At 42.7% G+C, this 24,206-nt stretch overlaps 1 protein-coding gene across 1 annotated transcript in view; it reads left to right on the top strand.

Annotated features, from left to right (window-relative positions):
* The first annotated feature begins 243 nt into the window (after positions 1-243).
* Positions 244-24,206, top strand: part of LOC141192432 (uncharacterized) — a 56,106-nt gene continuing 32,143 nt past the window's right edge. Inside the window, exons 1-7 of the mRNA XM_073661956.1 lie at positions 244-386; positions 769-918; positions 1,048-1,227; positions 1,311-1,434; positions 1,518-1,615; positions 1,813-1,903; positions 9,869-10,750. Of these exons, the coding sequence (XP_073518057.1) occupies positions 841-918; positions 1,048-1,227; positions 1,311-1,434; positions 1,518-1,615; positions 1,813-1,903; positions 9,869-10,750 (1,453 nt within the window). The 5' untranslated portion in view covers positions 244-386; positions 769-840. The remainder of the gene's footprint in view (positions 387-768; positions 919-1,047; positions 1,228-1,310; positions 1,435-1,517; positions 1,616-1,812; positions 1,904-9,868; positions 10,751-24,206) is intronic.

Genomic DNA, 24,206 nt, shown 5'->3' on the forward strand with positions numbered 1-24,206 from the left:
TAGTTTTCATAGAGTCATGAATTACAGCTGATGTTATTTGTGGGTTTTTCTTTGAATCCCAAACAATTTTCCTGGCAGTTGTGGCTGAAATTTTTGTTGGTCTGCCTGACCATGGTTTGGTTTTTACAGAGCCCCTTATTTTCCATTTGTTATTCATAGTTTGAATGCTGCTGACTGGCATTATCAATTCCTTGGCTATTTTTTTTTGTATCCCTTTCTTGTGTTATATAGTTCAACTACCTTTTCTCGTAGATCCGTTGACAATTCTTTTCACTCACAATCCAGAAACGTCAGTGGCTGGATGAAAGATGCAAGAGTCTGTCTGGATCCCAGAAACTCACTCAGCTTTTATGCACACACACTGATTACAAGCACACAGGTTACAGGTGAGGATGTTACCTTTAGTTGCCATTCAAACCCATTTGTGTCAAATTCTGTGCATGTTATCAGGCCAAAATCACCAGGGTATGTGAACTTTTGATCAGGGTTATTTGGATGTTTTGGGTTGTCATAAAGATTTAAATGAGACGCGAATTAGCGTTATGGAAGATGAGTCTATGAGAAACATATTCAGCTACAGACTCCAAGGAAGAAACTGCTTGTGGTCTGTGGTCTAAAATATATAGGTTTTATTACTAGATGTAAAGAAGAAAACTAGATACTGTAAAATAATATATCTCCTCATATGTTTCCCTTATTATCTCCAGTAATTGTATTATCACACAGGATTTTTATAATGTTACATCGTCTCATCTTCTTCTCATTCAGGTCTCTACAATATCGGACCCTCTCAGTGAATATCTTCTATATAAGAGAATTTTCCTGATTTACCCATCAAGGATGGATATGGACAGAGACAAGATGGCGGAGAGGATATTACACCTCACTCTAGAGATCCTCTTCCGGCTTACTGGAGAGGTGAGAGATTCTGATGACGTCACATTACATCATTCTTATCTATGGGAATAACAGATGGACAGAACTGGAGAGGTGAGGACTCTGGAAATGTCTGGAGTGAGATTTATTAATGTGTCTCTCCATTACCAGGATTATACAGTAGTGAAGAAGACCTATAGTGAGCGCTGTCAGGCACCTGTGTCTGAGGGATGGGGAAGACCCCTGAGCCCAATCACTGGGCCTCCACCTCACCCCCTGATACATGAGGATATCAATGACCAGAAGATCCTAGAACTCACCTACAAGATGATTGAGCTGCTGACTGGAGAGGTGACACTGCTGGGAATGCTGGGACATTATACAGTAGTGCTATGGAGGGATCGGGGGGATGACGGTATCATTATATGTGTCAGGTTCCTATAAGGTGTCAGGATGTCGCCGTCTATTTCTCCATGGAGGAGTGGGAGTATTTAGAAGGACACAAAGATCTGTACAAGGACGTCATGATGGAGGTTCCCCAGCCCCTCACATCACCAGGTAATAGACAGGACTAAATACACACGGACTATAATTATCTGTATGTAAAGAATGAATTCAGTCCTTGTATGTGTTTCCTCCAGATCGATCCAGTAAGAGGACAACACCAGAGAGATGTCCCCGTCCTTTTCTTCCACATGACTGTAAACAAGAAGATCCCAATGTTCCTCAGGATCATCAGGTAGATGGAGAGAAGGTGTCATGAGATCTCCCCTATGATGTGTAGACGGCTGTGAAGGTCTTGTGTTCAGTCTTGTTTTATCCACCAGTATTATATGTTTTATACTTGTGTAATGAGAACGGAGGAGATGGCAGGATTAGAGCTGATCATAGATGTGACTTCTTATCTGTTTGTGACTTTTACAATATTTGTTTCAGGGTGAAGATCTGACCCATATTAATACTACAGAGACATATGTAAGGGGTGATGAGCGGTGTAAAGAGGGGATTCCTACATATGACCACCCAGGTGAGTAGTAACCACTAAATGTAGAAAAGTCACAGATTCTTCTCAGTCACCGGCTGTGGCTGCTTTATAGGTCGTGTGATCACCATTTTTCCATTAAAGTACAACATTCTCTTCCACCGAAAACTGTTCAAATGACTTTGTGAATTATGAAAGCCCTTTTCTATAGAACTTACATCCTGGAGGATCCACCTCCCCCCTGGGATTAGGAGATGCTGACCTTTAACTGCCCAGATCTGTAAATCCATTCACTGCTCTGACAAATTATTATATATCTCCAAAACTTATATTTCCAAATTTCACAGACTAATCCAATTGGAGTAAATGGTAAAAATTAACTTTTATTTTTTCACGATTAAAACTAGAAATATAGTAGCAAAATGTAAAAATTATTGACTCAATGGTCCCAGAACTGAAAGTCAGCTAGGATATTAGTAGTAAAGAGTTTGTCACTCAAGATTATTGCAATATATATCAATTATGTTTGTTTAATCAGGATAATAGATCTTCCTACCGTTTCTATCTAACAGAACAATTTATTCAGGAGAACTGTGAATAAATTCACCGTGGTAAGCTTTAAAATTCATGAAGCCGACACATTGTCAGTTTCTCTTATCTTGTGCTTGTAGCAGCAGTTATAGGATATTGAGAGATTCTCTTGCTTTATCCCTAATCTTTTCAGCAATCATATAGTACAATAGACAGTCTCCTAGATAATGCCAATCATTAGAGCCTGTTAGCTGAACTTCTCATATTATAGCATTAGCGATGAGGATGAAGCTATCGTGATGGACGTCCATAGCTGCTGCTACTGTGGGGAAAATAAGTATTTGATACACTGCTGATTTTGCAAGTTTATCGTAGGTACACTTCACCTATGAGAGACAGAATCTTAAAAAAAATCCAGAAAATCACATTGTATGATTTTTAAATAATTAAATTGTATTTTATTGCATTAAATAAATATTTGATCACCTACCAACCAGCAAGAATTCTGTTCTCTCACAGACCTGTTAGTTTTTCTTTAAGAAGCCATCCTACTCTGCACTCATTACCTGTATTAATTGCACCTGTTTGAACTCGTTACCTGTATAAAAGACACCTGTCCACACACTCAATCAATCAATCACACTCCAATCTCTCCCCCATGGCCAAGACCAAAGAGATGTCTAAGGACACCTGTAGACCTGCACAAGGCTGGGATTGGCTACAGGACAATAGGCAAGCAGCTTGGTGAGTAGTGATGAGCGAATTTATTCGAAATCCAATCTTACAACCTAAGGTTATGTGCCCTCAATGCAGAAACGAAGCGGAAAATTTCCGCTTCATTTCTGCATCTCCTTGCCAGAAAAAACGCGTGCGGAATCTAACACTTGTTTTTGGCGCGTTTTTGACATGCGGAATTGCCATGCGTTTTTCTAATGCATTGAGTAGGCAATTCCGCATGCATAAACGCAAAAATAATGGAGATGCTGTGGATTTTCCCGCACATAAAATCCCCTGCGGAAAATTAAGCAGCATAGGCACAGAACATGCGGATTGTCATTGGGGACCATGGGGCACGTATTACCAAGCGTTTTTCAAGCGTTTCCACAGCAAAAACGCTTGAAAAACGCATTGTGGGCACGCAGCCTCAATTTGATACGAATATGGCACATTCGGATTCATGATCGGAAATGCAAGCAAAATTTCTTAAAATTGGAAAAAATCAGCAAAGTTCGGGGAATAAATGCGGGAACGTGATTGCGGGGCAACTACAGCGTTTTGAACAGTTTGGCTAGCATAGTGCTTGTTTATGATGAGCGGGGGGATGTGGCAGATGAGTGGGGTGATAGATCAGTGGTGCGCTTGTAATTTTTTTATTTATTTATTTTGTCCTGTAGCCGGTAACTTTAAGTCAGGAATGCGTGGCTAGCCAGTCAGAGCGCAGGAAGCATCCACAGTGTCCAGATACAAGGGCTTCTGCAATTCGCTGCTGAAATCACATTTCCTCTCGATATAAAAACCGGCCATGTTCCCTCAGCGCCATTTTATCCATGTTACTGAAGGACACAGACGCTGCTGAGTGTGCGCCCTTGTACTGAAAGATATTAGCTAGATACATGGGTTCTTGTTTGGAAGTCAGATAGTGTAACATAGTAACGTAGATTGGATAAAGACCTAGGTCCATCAAGTTCAACCTTTCTCCCCCAATTGTACTCCCCATACCAACACTACACTAAGTTACTGGAACTAGGCCTCACAAATGGATTACCATTTTTATTATTACTGCACTATTACAATTACAAATAACCATAAATAATTTTTAATTAGTTTTATTTTTTGTATTACTGTTATTGTATTACTAAAATCCCTGTACCTAAATCTTTTGATCCAGAAGGAGGCAAAAAACCAAGGATACATTCAGCCAATTTGCATCATGGGGAAAAATTCCTTCTTGACCCCGAGAAAGGCGATCAGTACAGGAACCCTGGATCAAATGTACTACTATAGGTGTAACATTTTGTCTAATTTAACTCTAGGACACCATATTACCTGTAGCGAGGAAATCATCCAGCCCTTTTTTGAAAGCTGTTATAGTGTCGGCCATTACTACCTCCTGTAGTAGGGCATTCCACAGTCCGACTGCTCTGACTGTAAAGAACCCTTTACTGTTTAGGTGCCGGAATCGCCTTTCTTCCACCAGTAATGATTGCCCCCTGGTCCTTAGTCTTTGGAAGGAATAAGTCATGTGCTACACCTTTGTACTGACCACACATATATTTATACATGTCAGTGAGATCCGTCGTTTTTCTAAGCTAAACAAGCTCAACTTTTCCAACCTCTCATCATATGAGAAGCCTACATCCCTTGTAATAATCTAGTTGCCACCTTTGAACTGACTCTAACTTCTGAATATCCATTTTGAAATGTGGAGCCGAAAACTGGATTCCATATTCCAGATGTGGCCTCACCAGTGATTTATAAAGGGGTAACACGTTGGGATCGCAGGATTTTATTTCTCTTTTTATACACCCTAAAATGTTGTTTGCTTTTGCGGCAGCTGCTTGACATTGAGTACTTGTAACCAGAATACCCAAATCCTTCTCCTGTTCTGTAGTCCTGAGTATACTCCCATTTAATGTATATGTAGCCATAGGATTACTCCATCCTGTGTGCATTACACTACATTTATCTACATTAAACCTCATCTGCCAAGTGTTTGTCCATTCAGTCATCTTATCCAGATCATTCTGCAATATCGTAATGTCAAGATCAGATTTCAATATCCTACATAGTTTGATATCGTCAGCAAAAACTGACGTTTTACTCACAATCCCATCCCCCAGGTCATTAATAGAGGTTAAAGAGAATTGGTCCTAGCACAGATCCCTGCGGCACCCCACTGCTGACTATGTCCCATTTAGAGAATGTGCCATTTATGACAACCCTTTGTTTCCTATCATTTAGCCAATTCCTTACCCATCTAAGTCCTTTCTTCTGTAGCTTCAGTATAAGGCTGTTATGTGATACAGTATCGAATGCCTTTGCAAAGTCCAAAGTATTTCCTTAAACATGCCCCATTTACGTTTGGTATCTATCCCCAGTTACCATGACATGGTCCCAGTCTACACAATTAAGCTCTTCCCTTAATTTGTTGAAATCAGCTTTCCTAAAGTTTCAGGTTTTTGCATTTCCTTTTTGAAATGTTTTATTGAATATTACATTGAAACTTATCATATTATGGTCGCTGTTTCCCAAATGCTCCCGGACCTCTAGATCTGAAATTGTATCTGGTCTATATGACAGCACCAGATCCAGCAGATTACCTCCCCTGGTTGGTTCATCTACGAGCTGAGAGAGGTAATTGTCCTGAACTGTGGATAAGAATTTGTAGCTTTTAGCACAACTGGAAGATTCTGTGTCCCATTGAAAATCTGGATAGTTAAAATCCCCCATAATAAGGACCCTATTATTATTTGCTGCATTTTTAATTTGTTCCATCATTTTGTCCTCTACCAGTTCAGCTATATTAGGAGGCTTGTAACAAACTCCTCTTAGCAGCTTTCCATTATGACCATCCCCATGTATATTTACCCAAACTGACTCTACATTGTCGCAGCTTCTCCCAATGTTATCATTGAACACGTTTTAAGTTGGATCTTACGAAAATACGCATCCCTCCACCTTTTTTGTCTTTCCTATCCTTTCTAAATGTAATCCCTCCATGTTTGTCACCCAGTCATGGCTTCAGTCATGGCTTTTTCCAGCCAGGTTTCCGTAATACCTACCACATCATATTTCATGACCGACATAAGAGCCTCCAGTTCAGCCATTTTGTTTGCAAGACTTCTTGCATTTGCCAGCAGACATTTAATACAATTAGCACATTTGCTACTCCTACTCAGCTCCCTACATTCCTTGCATATCCTAGCCCCACCCTAGATGCTCTATTGCCCCTGCTGTCCCACTCTCTCTGTCTAGTCCAGGGGTCTCAAACACTGTTGCCCCTCCGGCTGCTTCTTGCGGCCCGCAGGCACATAGACCCCATAACGATCATGGCTCTCTCCAGCAGCCGCCGACATCAGCGCAGTAGTGCAGTGTATTGCCGCGCAGAGACCGGCCCTCTGCACAGCAATACCAGTATCAGCCGCCGGCCTATCAGAGGCCAGCAGCTGACATCTGCGCATGGCAGTGACGTCATACGCTACTGCGCTGGGACGCAGATATCAGCTGCTGGCGTCTGATAGGCCGGCGGCTGATACTGGTATTGCTGTGCAGAGAGCCGGTCTCTGCGCGGCAATACACTGCATTACAGCGCTGATGTCGGCGGCTGCTGGAGAGAGCCGCGATCATTACGGGGTCTGTGCCTGCGGGCCACAGGTGCAGAAAGGACGCCGAGGGAACGGAGGACAGGTGAGAATCTTTTTTTTTTTTTTCTCTGTCATGTGAAATACAGCACAGGGGACCTGTGCTCAGTATGGGGGGGGCACTGTGCGCAGTATGGGGGGGGACAGGGTCCCTGTGCGCAGTATGGGGGACAGAGACCCTGTGCGCAGTATGGGGGGACGGGGACCCTGAGCGCAGTATGGGGGGACGGGGACCCTGAGCGCAGTATGGGGGGACGGGGACCCTTAGTGCAGTATGGGGGGATGGGGACCCTTAGCGCAGTATGGGGGGATGGGGACCCTTAGCGCAGTATGGGGGACGGACGGACCTTGTGCGCAGTATGGGGGACGGACGGACCCTGTGTGCAGTATGGGGGGGACATGTCTGCAAGATAAGGACCAGGATGGGGGACCATGTCTGCAATATGGGGGACCATGTCTGCAATATGGGGGACCTGGATGAGAGGACCATGTCTGCAATATGGGGGACCATGTCTGCAATATGGGGGACCTGGATGGGAGGACCATGTCTGCAATATGGGGGACCATGTCTGCAATATGGGGGACCATGTCTGCAATATGGGGGACCATGTCTGCAATATGGGGGATCTGGATGGGAGACCATGTCTGCAAGGGGACCTGGATGGGAGACCATGCCTGCTATATTGGGACCACCTCTGCAATATGGGGGACCTGGATGGGAGACCACGTCTGCAATATGGGGGACCTGGATGGGAGACCACGTCTGCAATATGGGGGACCTGGATGGGAGATCACGTCTGCAATATGGGGGACCTGGATGGGAGACCATGTCTGCAATATGGGGGACCTGGATGGGAGACCATGTCTGCAATATGGGGAACCTGGATGGGAGACCATGTCTGCAATATGGGCAACCTGGATGGGAGACCATGTCTGCAAGATGAGGACCAATTCAAAAGGTGTATAAAAAATAAAATGGTATCACTAAAAATGTCACTTTGTCATGCAAATAATGCGGACCCCCCAAATTAAATGTTTTTCCGTGTGCGGCCCATATGCCCAGCTGAGTTTGAGATCCCTGGTCTAGTCTATCTATCCCCTTATAAGCACGCATACCCTCCCTCCCCCCAGATCCTAGTTTAAAAGCTCCTCCATCCGTCTGACCATTTTCCCCCCAGCATAGCTGCTCCCTCCCCATTGAGATGCGGCCCTTCCCTACAGTAGAATAAATCCTACAAAACAGAAGGGGTTTCTCAGAGTTACCAAGAAAATAAATTCACAATATCTAAACACAAGATCAATAGACCAACAAAACAATATTCACTGGACAAAAAAGTCATATAAAAATATTTTTTATTTTATAGCAATTAATGTAATAAAAATTCAAAAGGGCACAAGCATAGACAAATTAAAAAACATACAACAATACAAATAAGATAAAAATGAAGCTCAAATGAGGGAATCAGGGGGTAACGCATACAGAGGAGTATGTATGATGTATTACTTATTAGCCATAATGGGATATAGTAAAGGGAATATGTATATAATTATATAAATATAAAGTGCAAGTGATATATATCTATCAGAATTAACATATACAGGATGTGCAGACAGGTCACTAAAATATTTAGTAACTAATGAATGGTTAGTCTGATGATTACATATAGTTCATAGTCCCTTTAAGTATCCCCTTTTGAACATGATTATTTCATATGATTATATATAATTCATAGTCATTTTTAATCAAAACATCACCTCTTTTTCAAAATAACATGATTCCATTACATCCAGGAGTCAATTACATTAAATTTAATTCATTCAAAAAGGTCCTTTGTACAGGAATAAATATTGAGTAAAAACTAGGGCAAAAATCTAATTGTAAAAGAGATTATTACTGAAGTCAACCAGCATCCACCTGCTCCCTGTCACCGGACTGGTGAGAAGGTCGGCCTTGGTCTCCATGAACCCAAACCCTTCTTTCCTGCACCAATGTCTAAGCTACTTGTTTATCTCCCTAAGCTCCCGCTGTCTATCTAGTGACGCATGTGGCACCGACAGTATTTCTTGGAGGTCCTGGCCTTCAGCTTCTCTCCTAGTTCCCCGTAATCATTTTTAAGGACCTTCCACCTCCCTCTAACTTTGTCATTAGTACCAATGTGTACCATGACTGCTGAGTTTTGTCCAAACCCACCCAGCAATCTGTGTATCCGATCCGCTATATGTTGAACCCGAGCAACCAGCAGACAACACACTGTTCGGCATTCACGGTCTCGGCGGCAGATGACTCCGTCTGTCCGCCTATTTATAGAGTCTCCTACCACCATCTGTCTGGTCTTTGCTGCACTCCTATTACCCTCCATCCTACAACAGTCATCTTCCTGGTTGCTAGGAGCGTCCTGCTTTAGTGATCCCAGTCCTGGGATAGCAATCCTAATATCAGCCAAACAGGCATATTTACTAGGTTGTGCCAGATCAGGACTGGGCTTCCTGGCACTTTTCCCCCTACCCCTTCTTGTAACATTTACCCAGCTACATACTTCTCTATTCTGGTCTTCCCCACCTCCACCCGCCTCCATATCACTGGCCCTAACCAGCACAATCTCAGTGAGCTCTAAACTCCTGTCCAGGTTTGCAATGCTCCTGAGTGTCGCTAGCTGCACGTTTAGATCCGGTATCTGGGCTTACAAATATGTAACTCGTTGACATCGAGCGCAGACTTTTTCACCCTCAAACGGCTGTTCAAAGCATGCATACATCTCACAAGACACACACCTGGTAGCATTGCCCATGGAGCACATACTATATGGTGATAAACAATACAAGTAAAAGCAGAAAAACAAATAGAAGGTTAGTAAGGAAAACACCAAACTATGCTCTGGTGTTAAACTATGTTATTGCGTTTAACTATGTACTTTACTGCCGCCTTTGTACTTAGCTGCAGCCTCTGGGACGCTCAATCCAGCCTCTTCACGCTCGGCAGCCTCGCTGGTTGTTTTTTGACTTGTAGTGCTTGCAATCAGCCCAGCACAGGATATGGATAATTTAAGTAGAAATGTTCAAAAATATAAAATTTAAGCCTTTTTAATTCAAAAATAATAATTGGTTTTATTCTTGGCAGATGACTGTACCAGGAGATCAGAGGGACAGCTGACATCTTCAATTTTCAAATCGGATGATCTTGAGATCCCACAGGATACAATTGAAGTGAATGCCATTACTCCAGATTTACCATCATCCCTTCACAGCAAAGATCTGTCATCTGATCTTTTGAAACAGGTCCTGTCTTCTGATTCATTACCGACTACTAAGGAAAATCAAAGTCACAAAATAAGCATTAAAAAACGAACTGCTCCTAAAACAAAGAAGCCATTTTCACGTTCAAAATATGGAAATAGTTTTCCCCTCCAAAAGTCTTTTCTAAAACATCAACAATTTCACACAGCGGAGAATATATTTTCTTGTTCCAAGTGTGAGAAATGTTTTAAAGAGAAATCAGACCTTGTTAGTCACCAGAGAACTCACAAAGGGGAAAAGCCATTTTCATGTTCAGAATGTGGTAAATGTTTTGTTTGGAATTCATATCTTGTTACTCACCAGAGAACTCACACAGGGGAGAAGCCGTTTTCATGTTCCGAATGTGGGAAATGTTTTAACCAGAAAGCGCATCTTCTTGGCCATCAGAAAATTCACACAGGGGAGAAGAGTTTTTCATGTTCAGAATGTGGGAAATGCTTTGTAGATAAATCAAGTCTGATCAAACATCAGAGAATTCACACAGGGGAGAAGCCTTTTTCATGTTCAGAATGTGGGAAATGTTTTACAGAGAAACCAAGTCTTACCAGACATCAGAGAATTCACACAGGGGAGAAGCGTTTTTCATGTTCAGAATGTGGGAAATGTTTTACAGAGAAATTATGTCTTATTCAACATCAGAGAACTCACACTGGTGAGAAGCCTTTTTCATGCTCAGAATGTGGGAAATCTTTTACACAGAAATCAAGTTTTGTTAGGCACCAGAGAACTCACACAGGGTAAAAGTCTTTCTCCAGTTCAGAATGTGGAAAATGTTTTGTGAATAAATCTCTTCTTAGTCACCAGAGACGTCACACAGGGTAAAAACCATTTTTATTTTCTTAATTTGAGAAATTTTTTACTTGGGGAAACAATTCTTAATAAACTTCAGAGAAGTCACACAGGGGAGAATATTTTTTAATGTTCAGAATGTTGGAATGTTTTAACTGAAAATTGTATCTTCTTAAAGGGGTTGTCCACTACTACCACAACCCCTTGTCATTCCTCATGTTTGCCTTGATTAAATAAAAACACTAATACTCAGATCCCGTGGCCTATAAGATACATTTTTAGCAAGAAACAAATCTTGCTAATAAGTGATTGGGTGTTATAGACTGGAGGCAGCTTCCTGTGACAGAGGAGAACGCTGAGACACTGCCCTTTCTGATCACTGAGAGAACTGCTCTCTCTCCTCTAGCCCCACACTTATGTAACTGATTGGTGCAGTGCAGGAAAGGAAGGAACCGGAACCATCAGAGGTTGCCTGTCCTGAGTGAGCAGCTGAAGGACCTTCCACCCGACTAGCTCAAGGATCTTTCAGATCATGTAACATTGTTTTACATATTTTCAAAAGTTGTCAGGTTTAGTTATGAAATGAGCCATTTCTTAATGATTTTGACTTTCTGAATTAAAATTTGACAGTGAGGGGGGCATGACTTGGAAGCTGAAGAAGATTGCCCCTTGACTGCAGTGCACTGGCAGCCCGTGCCCTTATTTAGCACTGTCCCATTACCCAGGTATGATAACCAGACTGCTCCAGCCATGATATGATTATTGACAAAGCCTTAGGGTCCCGTGCCCTAAACACCTTCCAGAGACTGCTCCACGGGATGTCCTAACCAGAATCCACTTCTTTCATGTTAAAGAGTACCTGCTCTTCTGCTCAAGAAGGAAAGGGTAACTCCCCAAAACCTTCAACCAAGTGAAGATTTTCTCTGATGTGTCCTCTACTAGCCTTCGCTTTTGCAGGAATCTGTCCCCATTACCTTTAATCTCCGGGAGAACTCGATCATTTACAGATGGGGCTTCCCCTTATATCTCCTCATTAACCACAGCAATGCCTGGCACTCCATCACAACATACGAAGAGGGTAGAGACCTACTGAGACGAAGGGACCTCAACATCCCAGATCATCCTCAAGAGGAAAATTTGAACCCACGAGGCAGGGAGAATGACTGGCAAACTGTCCCTTCCAGAAAAAAGGAAAAGACGGCTGAGGTGACCTAGGCATGTATTTGGCCTATCTCGGCATCGACAAAATACTCTCCACTGAGATCCTGTTTTCTGCCTCTCAGGTTGAGTAGGTCACATAATTGACCTCTTATTTGTCTTCCTTGTCTTTAAGGTTGTTTTTTCTTTTTTGTTTAGTCTATCTGTGGTTTTAGTTAGTGTAACTGATATTCTTCTTTTTTTGTTAGTGTCTAAGTCTATCTCAGATGGTTCTTAACCCTTTACGACCTTGGATGTATCCATACGTTCAGGTCGGTAGGTACTGTGCACGCATGATCGCCGCCGGGTGTCAACTAATTCTGACAGCTGACACCCGGCACTCAGTGACAAGAGCAGTGCCCACACCACTCCCAGTACTTTAACCCCTAAATGCTGCGATCAAGAAAAAGTGGATTAAAACGCGATTAAAAAGACGAATGTAAAGAAAAATGGTATCGCTGAAAACATCATCTTGTCTGGCAAAATAAGCCGTGATACAGCTCCCTTAGCCTAAAAATAAAAAAGTTACAGCTCTCAGGATAAAGTGATGCAAAAATAATTATTTTATCTATAAAATAGTTTGTATCATTGGGTAAAAGCGTCAAAACAAAAAAAAAGATGGTATCATAAATGTGGTATCACTGTAATCGTACCGACCCGAAGAAAAAGCTGCCTTATTAATTTTACCACACTCTGAATGGCTTAAAAAAAACAACTCCTGAATTGCTGTTTTTCGTTCATTCTGCCACCCAAAAATCGGAATAGAAAGTGATCAAAAATGTCATGTGTACGAAAATGGTACCAATAAATACGTCCGTTTGTCCCGCAAAAAACAAGCCCTTACATTACTCTGCTAGCAGAAATATGGAAAAATTATAGTTCTCAAAATATGGCGATAAAAAAACTAGTTTTTACAATAAATAGCGTCTTTTAGTGTGTGACAGTACACTGCTGCTGCTGATTTGTTCATTCTGTCTCCCAAAGATCTCAGTAAGGCTCCGTACACATCTATCCTGCACTCTGTGCTGAGCACGCAGAGTTACACCCAGGGTTTCTGTGTAGATCTCTGAAATACGTGATTCAAACAGAACCCCTGGCAGAAGATTCCCTACAATGAGGCAGAAGGAGGCACTGTGGACACCGTTCGGCCTGTGATCCGGCGGTGTCCGTCTTTTTAGGTCTGCATAAAAGCGAAGTCTGCCACAGTTTTGTGCACTTCTGAAAAAAAGGACACCACTGAACTGAGGCCAGACTGAGTTCAGAGTAACTCTGCTGCCTCCTTTTAGTTAATGGGTCCCTCTGGGTTTCATTTGAATCATGTCTCTCGGAGATTTACATGGAAACCCCAATATAAGAGCACGCAGAGTTACACCCAGGGTTTCTGTGTAGATCTCTGAAATACGTGATTCAAACAGAACCCCTGGCAGAAGATTCCCTACAATGAGGCAGAAGGAGGCACTGTGGACACCGTTCGGCCTGTGATCCGGCGGTGTCCGTCTTTTTAGGTCTGCATAAAAGCGAAGTCTGCCACAGTTTTGTGCACTTCTGAAAAAAAGGACACCACTGAACTGAGGCCAGACTGAGTTCAGAGTAACTCTGCTGCCTCCTTTTAGTTAATGGGTCCCTCTGGGTTTCATTTGAATCATGTCTCTCGGAGATTTACATGGAAACCCCAATATAAGGGCTCAGCGTAGAGCGCAGGATAAATGTGATCCCAAATGTTATGTAAAATGTTCCCAAAAAATGCTTCAAATCAATCCATAAAAAAGCGAGTCCCTACTCAGGTCCGTCATCTGTCAATGGAAATATAGGAGGCTTCCACGTTATTGGTAGTACAAAGGCTCTGGAAGAGCGCTATGGCTCCTCGCCCCCCCAAAGGAAATTCAGTAAATTCTGCGCTCCCAAATCCAAGTACTCACCTCCCTTCTGAGCCCCAGTGTGCCTAAACCACATTTAGCATCTATATGTTTGTCATTTCTGTAGTGATGACAACCCGCCTAATTTAAGGGTGCATGTCTCCAGAAGCACGAGCTGGGCACAATGTATGGGCACTACACCGTACTGGGGAATACAATGGCAGTTTGCAGTTTTCATTCAGCAACATCCACTGCTGCTTGTTTCTGGAAAACACCCATTGAGTCAAAATCGTCACTACACCTGTAGATAAATTCCCAAAAGGGGTTATCATTTCCAAAATAGGGTAAATTGAGAGGGGATTCTGCTTTTCTAGCAGTAAGGGGCTCTGTATATGGAGTCCGCAAACTATTCTAGGAAAATCTGTGCTCCAGTAGGAAAATAGCGATCTGCCCCTCCCGAGTCTCGGTATGGCTAAGCAGTACTGTACAGCCACATATGGGGTATTTCTACATTCAGCAGAAATTGTGGGACAAATTTTGGTGCCATTTTTGTCATTTCCCCTTGTGAAAATGTAAAATCTGGGGCTAACACTAAATTTTGGTGGTAAAAATGTAATTATTTTTTTCTTCACTGCCCAATGGTATAAAATTCTGTGACCCACCTGTGGTGTCAATTTGATCATTTCACCCCTAGATGAATTCATTAATAAGTTTAATTTGTAAAATGGGGTCTCTTATGGGGATGGGTCTGCTGTTCTGGCATTTCAAGGGCTCTGCCAATGTGACATGGTACTCTCAAACCAGTACAGCAAAATCTGAACTTCAATATGGCGCTTCTGACCTTTGCACTGTAGCTCAAAAGTACCATATTTTTTGGACTATAAGACACACTTTTTTCCTCCAAAATTTTGGAGTAAAGTGGGGGGTGTATCTTATAGCCCGGATAATACATTCTGGCTGTGGAGGGGGGGCGGCAGCGGAGGAGCAGGGCACAGGCAGTAGCCATAGCTGGTTGCTGCTGCTCGGTGAACACTGTGCCTGCTACTAAAGAGAATGAGTATTCACTCCTCTCCACCCATGGGAATGGAGTTAAGTACAGTTATGATTGATTCAGGCTTTTCTTGAGAAAGGGGATTTTGGCTTTAATCGCTTGGGTTTTTACTCTATTGGCTATAATAGCCTTCCAGCCTTAGTATCCTGTGAGTAAAAAAGAGACTTCGTTTTTTTTTTCGTATTTATATATAATAATCCCCATATAGTGCCCCCCCCAAGAGATGGAAAATACAGAGAACTGTGTCAAATCTTGCTCAGTGTGGAAGTACTTTGCTCCAGGAAAAAAAAAATGACCATGGAAAGCCACAGAAAGACTGCGGGAGAAGCGGCTCTCAGCTCCAAGATGACACCGCGGTTGTCACGTTGGAGACAGATTGAGCAGGGGAGACAAGGAGGAGGATAGTGCTGGTCAGGCTGGAGTGATTTGCCTGCACAGAAACACAGGTCTCAGCAGGTGACGGTGATCTTATAGCAGCTACATCGCACCTGTGCATGGGCTCTGGAGAGGAGTCGGGTGAGGAGGAGATGGGAGAAGCAGCTGCATTAATGAAGGGGCGAAAAGTCAGCGAAACTGCATGTGACACAGTACTCACTGCCCCACGGCCTAATCTTCACAAAGATGACATACAGGTACCTGAGGAACATGCTACAATAGATGTTTTCATGGCAGTAGTACATGTAAATCCTCTCTGTTTTGAATGTACAGTTTGGTGGTCTTAAAGATGAGATAGCAGATATACGTCGCAAACTGCAGAGAATTTAGTAAAGCTGTCTCTCAGCTTCTAGGGGAGAAAATGGAAAAAGGAACGGCGCAGATCTAAGTGCAGTATATTTTAGGATTTGTAAATAAGGGTGAGGTAACTGAAAACTGCTCACCTTTAAGTAATCTTGAGGTTTAACGTTTAGTAGTGGTGGACTCTTGTGGCTTGCAGCACGCTTTACCGGAAGGATCAGGTCCTCATGTTGGAAGATCCTGTTTGCTCAGTAGATCGGTTCGATAAATTCCGGTTTGTATATCGCGGCGCTTCCAAATAGGGCCCAGTGGATATTTACATTCAGGATTTATTAATTAGAATATAAAATAGCAATGTACAACGCGTTTCTACTCATTACAGAGTCTTCATCAGGTACAATTTCGTAGTCATGCTTATGAAAAGTCTCTTCATTATATAAAGCACTGATCAGGTTCATCAGGGTCATGGACCGCCCAGTTAATTAATCATGTTAATTGAGTTGGTTTATGCATGTGATTAATTAATCATGCAATCTAAGGTTGTCTCTACTAGAGTAAAATCAAATAAAAATACAACAACAACTACAATAAAAATGCAACAAAAAAAAAAAAAAAAAAACACACAAAATACTTTCTTAAATGATTAAGAAGAAATAAAAACCTGTTTTTGGTTAAAATGTTTAAAAGAATGTTTTTCTCCCCTGCATGTAGATCCAGTAACACTATCGCTCACTATTGACAGATTGTATTTAAGAGGAAAATCAGATTCATAATAATATTATGTTGTTCTTACTGACCTTCAGTGTGGTTATTATTTCTCTATTTAATGACTAATAAATATATGTTTATTGTTAATATATTCAAGGTCCTCTAATGTAAAGTGAACTCAGTGTGGTTCTGCCTGTTCAACTTTGTTTTTCTATCAAATATATTCAATTCTGTCATTTAATCCCTCTGGCTGTAGACACCGCATGCGATAAATCCAGAAGGATTCCTTTCTATTCAATGTTTGAATTCTATTCTGGTTGGAAACTGGTATGGATTCTACGGGGGTTATTTGAACTTCAAATTTCCCCCCGTGATTCTGCAGTAGATGGCGTGATAGGCTATGTGTTAAAAGCCCTATTTTGGCATTGTGACGGTGTCCACTAAGGCGGTTTTGCACTTTTCTTATGGTACGACCGACGTATTGTAAACCGCATTTGCAAGTAATAACGTATATAACGTAGTCTGTTTGACAGGTGAGATACTGGCGAATTGGAAATTTTTCACCTGTACTATGACAGATAATCTTTTTGCAGCCGTGTGATATACATCTGCAACAGTTGCAAAATTTCTTTCTGCATTTGAATACTCCCACTGATTTGGTTGTATTGAATCTTTTTTGCTCAGATAAAGTGGGGATGTTTTTAAGTCGGCTTGGAGCTATCAAATTCCTGATGGTTTTTCCTCTTCTAAAGGTGATCCCTGGTCTTTCAGGTAGGGATTCTCTTAGAAGAGGAATTGGGGAATTTTAAGGTGGTATCTGTTTTTAATTTGTGTTCCTTGCTCTTTTCCTTAATTTTTTCTGTCCCCATAAGGGATGTTTTTTTTCCATTTGTGAAAATGTGCACTATTAAACTCTAAATATCCATTTGAATCTACTACTTTAAAGTATGTTTTTGTTATTAATGAGTTTTTTTTAAGAAATCAGTTTAAAAAAAAACTCATTAATAACAAAAACATACTTTAAAGTAGTAGATTCAAATGGATATTTAGAGTTTAATAGTGCACATTTTCACAAATGGAAAAAAAACATCCCTTATAGCCAGTTTTTACGTATAAGGAAAAATAACACACAACTAGAGGACTATAATATACAAGCAAAAGTCCTTATAGACCGGTTTAAAACAAAAAAGTACCCCAAAAAACTAATTTCAGCAGCATATGAAACCAACAGAAAAAAGACACAGAAGGATTGCCTTTTGGCAATGAAAAATAAGTCAAATAAGACAGAAAAAATTAAGGAAAAGAGCAAGGAACACAAATTAAAAACAGATACCACCTTAAAATTCCCCAATGACAGTACAAGGTTCACAAAAAATCCTTTACAACCTAATAAATGGAGATTTAACTTCATCACAGCCTATAATAAGGAAAATTTAAATGTCAGAAAAATACTCAGTAAATATTGGTATATTCTGCAACAAGATCCTCTTCTAAGAGAATCCCTACCTGAAAGACCAGGGATCACCTTTAGAAGAGGAAAAACCATCAGGAATTTGATAGCTCCAAGCCGACTTAAAAACATCCCCACTTTATCTGAGCGAAAAAGATTCAATACAACCAAATCAGTGGGAGTATTCAAATGCAGAAAGAAATTTTGCAACTGTTGCAGATGTATATCACACGGCTGCAAAAAGATTATCTGTCATAGTACAGGTGAAAAATTTCCAATTCGCCAGTATCTCACCTGTCAAACAGACTACGTTATATACGTTATTACTTGCAAATGCGGTTTACAATACGTCGGTCGTACCATAAGAAAAGTGCAAAACCGCCTTAGTGGACACCGTCATAATGCCAAAATAGGGCTTTTAACACATAGCCTATCACGCCATCTACTGCAGAATCACGGGGGGAAATTTGAAGTTCAAATAACCCCCGTAGAATCCATACCAGTTTCCACCCAGAATAGAATTCAAACATTGAATAGAAAGGAATCCTTCTGGATTTATCGCATGCGGTGTCTACAGCCAGAGGGATTAAATGACAGAATTGAATATATTTGATAGAAAAACAAAGTTGAACAGGCAGAACCACACTGAGTTCACTTTACATTAGAGGACCTTGAATATATTAACAATAAACATATATTTATTAGTCATTAAATAGAGAAATAATAACCACACTGAAGGTCAGTAAGAACAACATAATATTATTATGAATCTGATTTTCCTCTTAAATACAATCTGTCAATAGTGAGCGATAGTGTTACTGGATCTACATGCAGGGGAGAAAAACATTCTTTTAAACATTTTAACCAAAAACAGGCTTTTATTTCTTCTTAATCATTTAAGAAAGTATTTTGTGTGTTTTTTTTTTTTTTTTTTTTTGTTGTTGTTGCATTTTTATTGTAGTTGTTGTTGTATTTTTATTTGATTTTACTCTAGTAGAGACAACCTTAGATTGCATGATTAATTAATCACATGCATAAACCAACTCAATTAACATGATTAATTAACTGGGCGGTCCATGACCCTGATGAACCTGATCAGTGCTTTATATAATGAAGAGACTTTTCATAAGCATGACTACGAAATTGTACCTGATGAAGACTCTGTAATGAGTAGAAACGCGTTGTACATTGCTATTTTATATTCTAATTAATAAATCCTGAATGTAAATATCCACTGGGCCCTATTTGGAAGCGCCGCGATATACAAACCGGAATTTATCGAACCAAACTGCAGAGAATACAAAACAGCAGGGGCCGTGGAAGACAGAGTCAGCGCCCCTGAGGATCAGATAGCTGATATGAGCAAGGAGAACAGGCTTGTAGAACAGCAAATATCAGCATGGCTGGCAGAAACAGATGACCTTGAAAATAGATCAAGATGCAATAATATACCACTTATTGGTGTGCCTTAAAAAATAGAAGGCTCCTCTCCTACTGAATTCTTTGAAAACTGGAGGAAATTAAAAATTGGGCCTGAAACCTTAAACCCCCTATAGGCTGTAGAAGGAGCTCATAGGGCGCCAACCTGTCCTCTTCCTCCTGGGCTGCCACAAAGACCTGTGCTGGCTAAAACATTACACTATCAGAACAGAGATATTATCCTGCGGCAGGCAAGGGATCACCCAGATCTAATAATTAATGGATCCAAAATCTCAATCTTTCCAGATTACTCTATAGAAGTGCAGAAACAAAGAGCCAGATTCCTTGATATCAAAAAACATTTGAGAGATATATGTTCTATATTCAAAGAAATACCCTGCCACGTTAAGGGTGGTAGCCGGAGGTTCTGTGCGCTTTATTCAAGATTCAAAAGAAGTCCTTCACTGGCTGAATGAGAGGCAAATACACCGGGATCAAATTCGGGATGTTACAAGTTGAAGATCCTGTGGTACAAACCCCAATTCTTCAGAAACACGGTGATCTGTGAGTATATGGGAAGAAGTGTGTCCCTGCTTGTTGGACAGTTCTTTACAAATGTTGTGTTCTTCAGCTTCTATTATGATTATATCACTGTTTTATGTCTAATTGGGGTTGAATCATCCTCCAAGGAGACTTAAGTTCTAGGTGGGATTCTCCCATACGTTCAACAGTGACTGAGCCGCCATTTATTTACTTGATTATATATGGCGGGGTCAGTGGCAATAGCGGGAATGTAAGGGGTCTTTGGAGAGCCCGTCATCCTAATGTATACCAATACTCCTGCTTCTCGTCCACATTCTCCTCTCTGTGGAGAATGGATTTGTCTCTTGGAAATGAACGGATGCCGGGTCTTATATCTGACATCAGCTCCTGCCCAGAGCGCTATCCCATCATTCTCCTCTGTGTCTCCCTAAACTTAATCCCCCAATGCAGTACAGACCCACAGGGAAATTAACCCCTTTTGGTTACAAGTTATAGACCTTAAGGGGAAAATTGAAGGGAAACTAAAGGAGAATCTTGTGATTAATTAAAATACAACTTCCATTTTCTATGTATGGGAAGCCATGAAGGCCGACCTTAGAGGAATATTTATAACAGAAATCTCAGCAGCTGAATCCCGGACTAAGCAGCAGGATCCATTGGTGTTTCAGGAATTGGGAGATGCAGAGAGTGCGATGATTACAGATCCAACGCCGGCTGTGCGAAACAGGCTGAAAGCAGCTCAGGACACGAGGAATCAGGGAACATTGCAGCTGCAGGGAGGAAGAAGATGTTTCACAAGATGCAATATTGTGAAGAGGGGGATAAAGCAGGACACTTATATCTGTGATCAGGCAATAGCGTAATCAGTTTGTAAAGGTAGCAAACAGAAAAGGTACTTTCCCAGATGAATATAATATAGGTTTATACAAAGGACATAAATTAGAAGATAGCATTTAATTTAATTCATTAAAATATCAGAATTAAAATAGAGACACAAACAAGATATATATATATATATATATATATATATATATAGATATAAACCACAGGTGGGCAGGTGTGAATGTCCCAGCACAGAGAGGTATTACATATACATTAACAAATCTCAAGCAATGCCTCTGAACACAATGGGTAGATATACCGATCCAAACAACGTGTCCCACATGCCATCATATACGTGAGAAAAAAGGAACGGTCTCCCCCAATTCTAGTAGTTAATTCTCAGGCATCAGATCCTTTTCAGATCCACATGACTGGAGTAAAGACAAATGTCTAACTATCATCCTGTTAAGGAACCAGGTAAGGGTGTCCTTATTTTCATGAAACTTTTCTTCCCTGTGAGGGATTCACCAGGGAATTAAACCATTCCATTGTGTAGGTCTTCAAGTCTCCTCCTGTGTAATAGCGGCCTGTTGCCTGGTCCCCCTTAAATAATTCAAAAGTACCAAGCAAAACCCTTCATTTCTGAACACCACAACGTCATTTCCTCTTATTGGAACGCATTATTCTGCAGTGTGACATCACGACGCGTCACTTCCGGTGCGTCAACGATCTGCATACTGCCGGAACGCATGACTCAAAATAATAGCACGACGTGCAAGTCCTTCTATAACAAAGTCCTTCATATTCCAAACCACAGACACAAGTGGCTTTATAGATGACCCCTTCACTTCTGCAATTTATGAATGATCTGATGACATATTTTTCTCCCGGGGCTTTGTTATAGAAGGACTTGCCTACATTAATGATCTTATACGCCCCACACCCACATCCTTTGTTCTTTCCAAATCTACCAATAACTTGCTTGAGGTAGATAGCAGCAAGGTGAGAACAATAATAAAACATAACTTTTGATTAAAGTGGATAAAAACTACTACAGTAGTATAAAAATAAGAACACCTCTGTTTCTCATAAATATAGATTTAAATGAACAGAGCGCTATAGTGGTGGACAATATATCTGTAAATGGAGATAGACCTGGAAGAAAAGCGTCATACAAATGCCTGAAAATGACAGTGGTCACATATAATGCATATGAAGTATAGGAGGAAATGTCAATGTTAAATACTAATTACGGATATTCATTTTATTCTGAATTCTGCACCATACATTGCATAAGATTGCATCAGCCATCGTGCTAGGGTTTCTAGATGACATGCGCTATTTGTGTATTTTTAGTTCACTACCATATACAGAAGAACAGGTGTTATGGGGGGGCCTATAAAAGCCCATGTTAGAGACAGGGGGGTGCTGGCCATTCCACAGGACACTGAACGAGGGTCTGTGTGTGAAACAGCTGCTGATGTAGGTCCAACGGACACATGGTGTCATACTGACACACGCGCTGGACACAGACAGACGCAATCTACCATCCAGGATCCCAGGGAAAGAATCTCAACTATTAAGCTAATTATGGACAAATGGACAATCACTCTGTAACCATTTAACTATTATATATAATTACTGCAATCATTCTTTTTAATGGACAATCCAAGAATAAATCTATAAATTTTTTTCATAAGAATATAGTCTTTGATTAATCACATCTGATAAGAAGTCCTCAATAGGAAAAAATACAGAAAGAAGTATTTTTTTACAGTCAACAAATCAGGGTGGAAAATAAAATTGGAAATCTCTCACCCAAAACTCAGATCCACTGAGTGAATAGGAAGTTCCTCCTCATCCAAGGCAAACAAAGGACAGAATCCTTCTTAGGTCTGGGAAGGGTAGAGACCGGAGCAATTAGCTCTATTCTGCCATATAGGTCAGTACCGTAACCCTACATGCCCCATGACTCCTACCCTTACAAGAGCAGTCCACAGCTTTCCTGGAGCATCCACAACTTTCCAGAAGGGAAACGCGGCTCCGCTCGGTATGCCTCGAACACATGCGGCTTCGCTCGGTACGCCTCGTACACAGGCGGCTCCGCACGGTACGCCTCGTACACACGCGGCTCCGCTCCGTACGCCTCATTCACACGCGGCTCCCCTCCGTACGCCTCTTACACACGCGAGGCTCCGCCCCGTAAGCCTCGCACACGCGTGGCTCCGCCCCGTATGCCTCGCACACGCGCGGCTCCGCCCCGTACACCTCACACGCGCGGCTCCGCCCCACACGCCTCGTACACGCGTGGCTCCGTTCCGTACATGCGCTGCTCCACACACCTCGTATACACACGGCTCCGCTCCGTATTCCTTGTACACATGCGGCTCCGCTCCATACACCTTGTACACACACGGCTCCGCTCTGTACACCTCGTGCACACAGCTCTGCTCTGTACACCTCGTACACATGCGGCTCCGCTCCGTACACCTCGTACACATGCGGCTCAGCTCCGTACACCTCGTACACACGTGGCTCCGCTCAGTGCACCTCGTACACACGTGGCTCCGCTCCGTACACCTCGCACACACGTGGCTCCGCTCTGTACACCTCATACACACGCTGCTCCACTTCGTACACCTTGTACACACGGGGCTCCGCCCCGTACACCTCGCACATTCGCGGCTCCGCCCTGTACGCCTCTCACACGCGGCTCCGCCCCGTACGCCTCACACACGCGCGGCTCCACCCCATACGCCTCGTACACGCGTGGCTCCGTTCCGTACACGCGCGGCTCCGCCCTGTACACCTCGTACAAGAGCGGCTCCGCACACCTCGTACACATACGGCTCTGCTCCGTACTCCTCACACGCGCGGCTCCGCCCCATAAGCCTCGCGCACGCGAGGCTCCGCCTCGCGCACACGCGGCTCCGCTCCGTACGCCTTGCACACGCGGTGCTCCGCTCCGTACGCCTTGCACAAGCGGGGCACCGCCCCGTATGCCTCACACACGCGCGGCTCCGACCCATACGCCTCGTACACGCGTGGCTCCGTTCCGTACATGCGCGGCTCTGCCCCGTACACCTCGTACACGCGCGGCTCCGCACACCTTGTACACACACGGCTCTGCTCCGTACTTCTCGTACACACTCGGGTCCGCTCCGTACATCTCGTACACACGCAGCTCCGCTCCGTACACCTCGTGTACACGCAGCTCAGCTCCGTACACCTCGTACACACGCGGCTCCGCTTCGTACGCCTCGCGCACACGCGGCTCCGCTCCGTACGCCTTGCACACGCGGTGCTCCGCTCCGTACGCCTTGCACAAGCGGGGCACCGCCCCGTATGCCTCACACACGCGCGTCTCCGCCCCATACGCCTCGTACACGCGTGGCTCCGTTCCGTACATGCGCGGCTCTGCCCCGTACACCTCGTACACGCGCGGCTCCGCACACCTTGTACACACACGGCTCTGCTCCGTACTTCTCGTACACACTCGGGTCCGCTCCGTACATCTCGTACACACGCAGCTCCGCTCCGTACACCTCGTGTACACGCAGCTCAGCTCCGTACACCTCGTACACACGCGGCT

This window comes from Phyllobates terribilis, unplaced genomic scaffold (assembly GCF_046119375.1).
Source record: "Phyllobates terribilis strain yellow unplaced genomic scaffold, ASM4611937v1 Scaffold_61__1_contigs__length_8056638, whole genome shotgun sequence".
NCBI lineage: Eukaryota > Metazoa > Chordata > Amphibia > Anura > Dendrobatidae > Phyllobates > Phyllobates terribilis.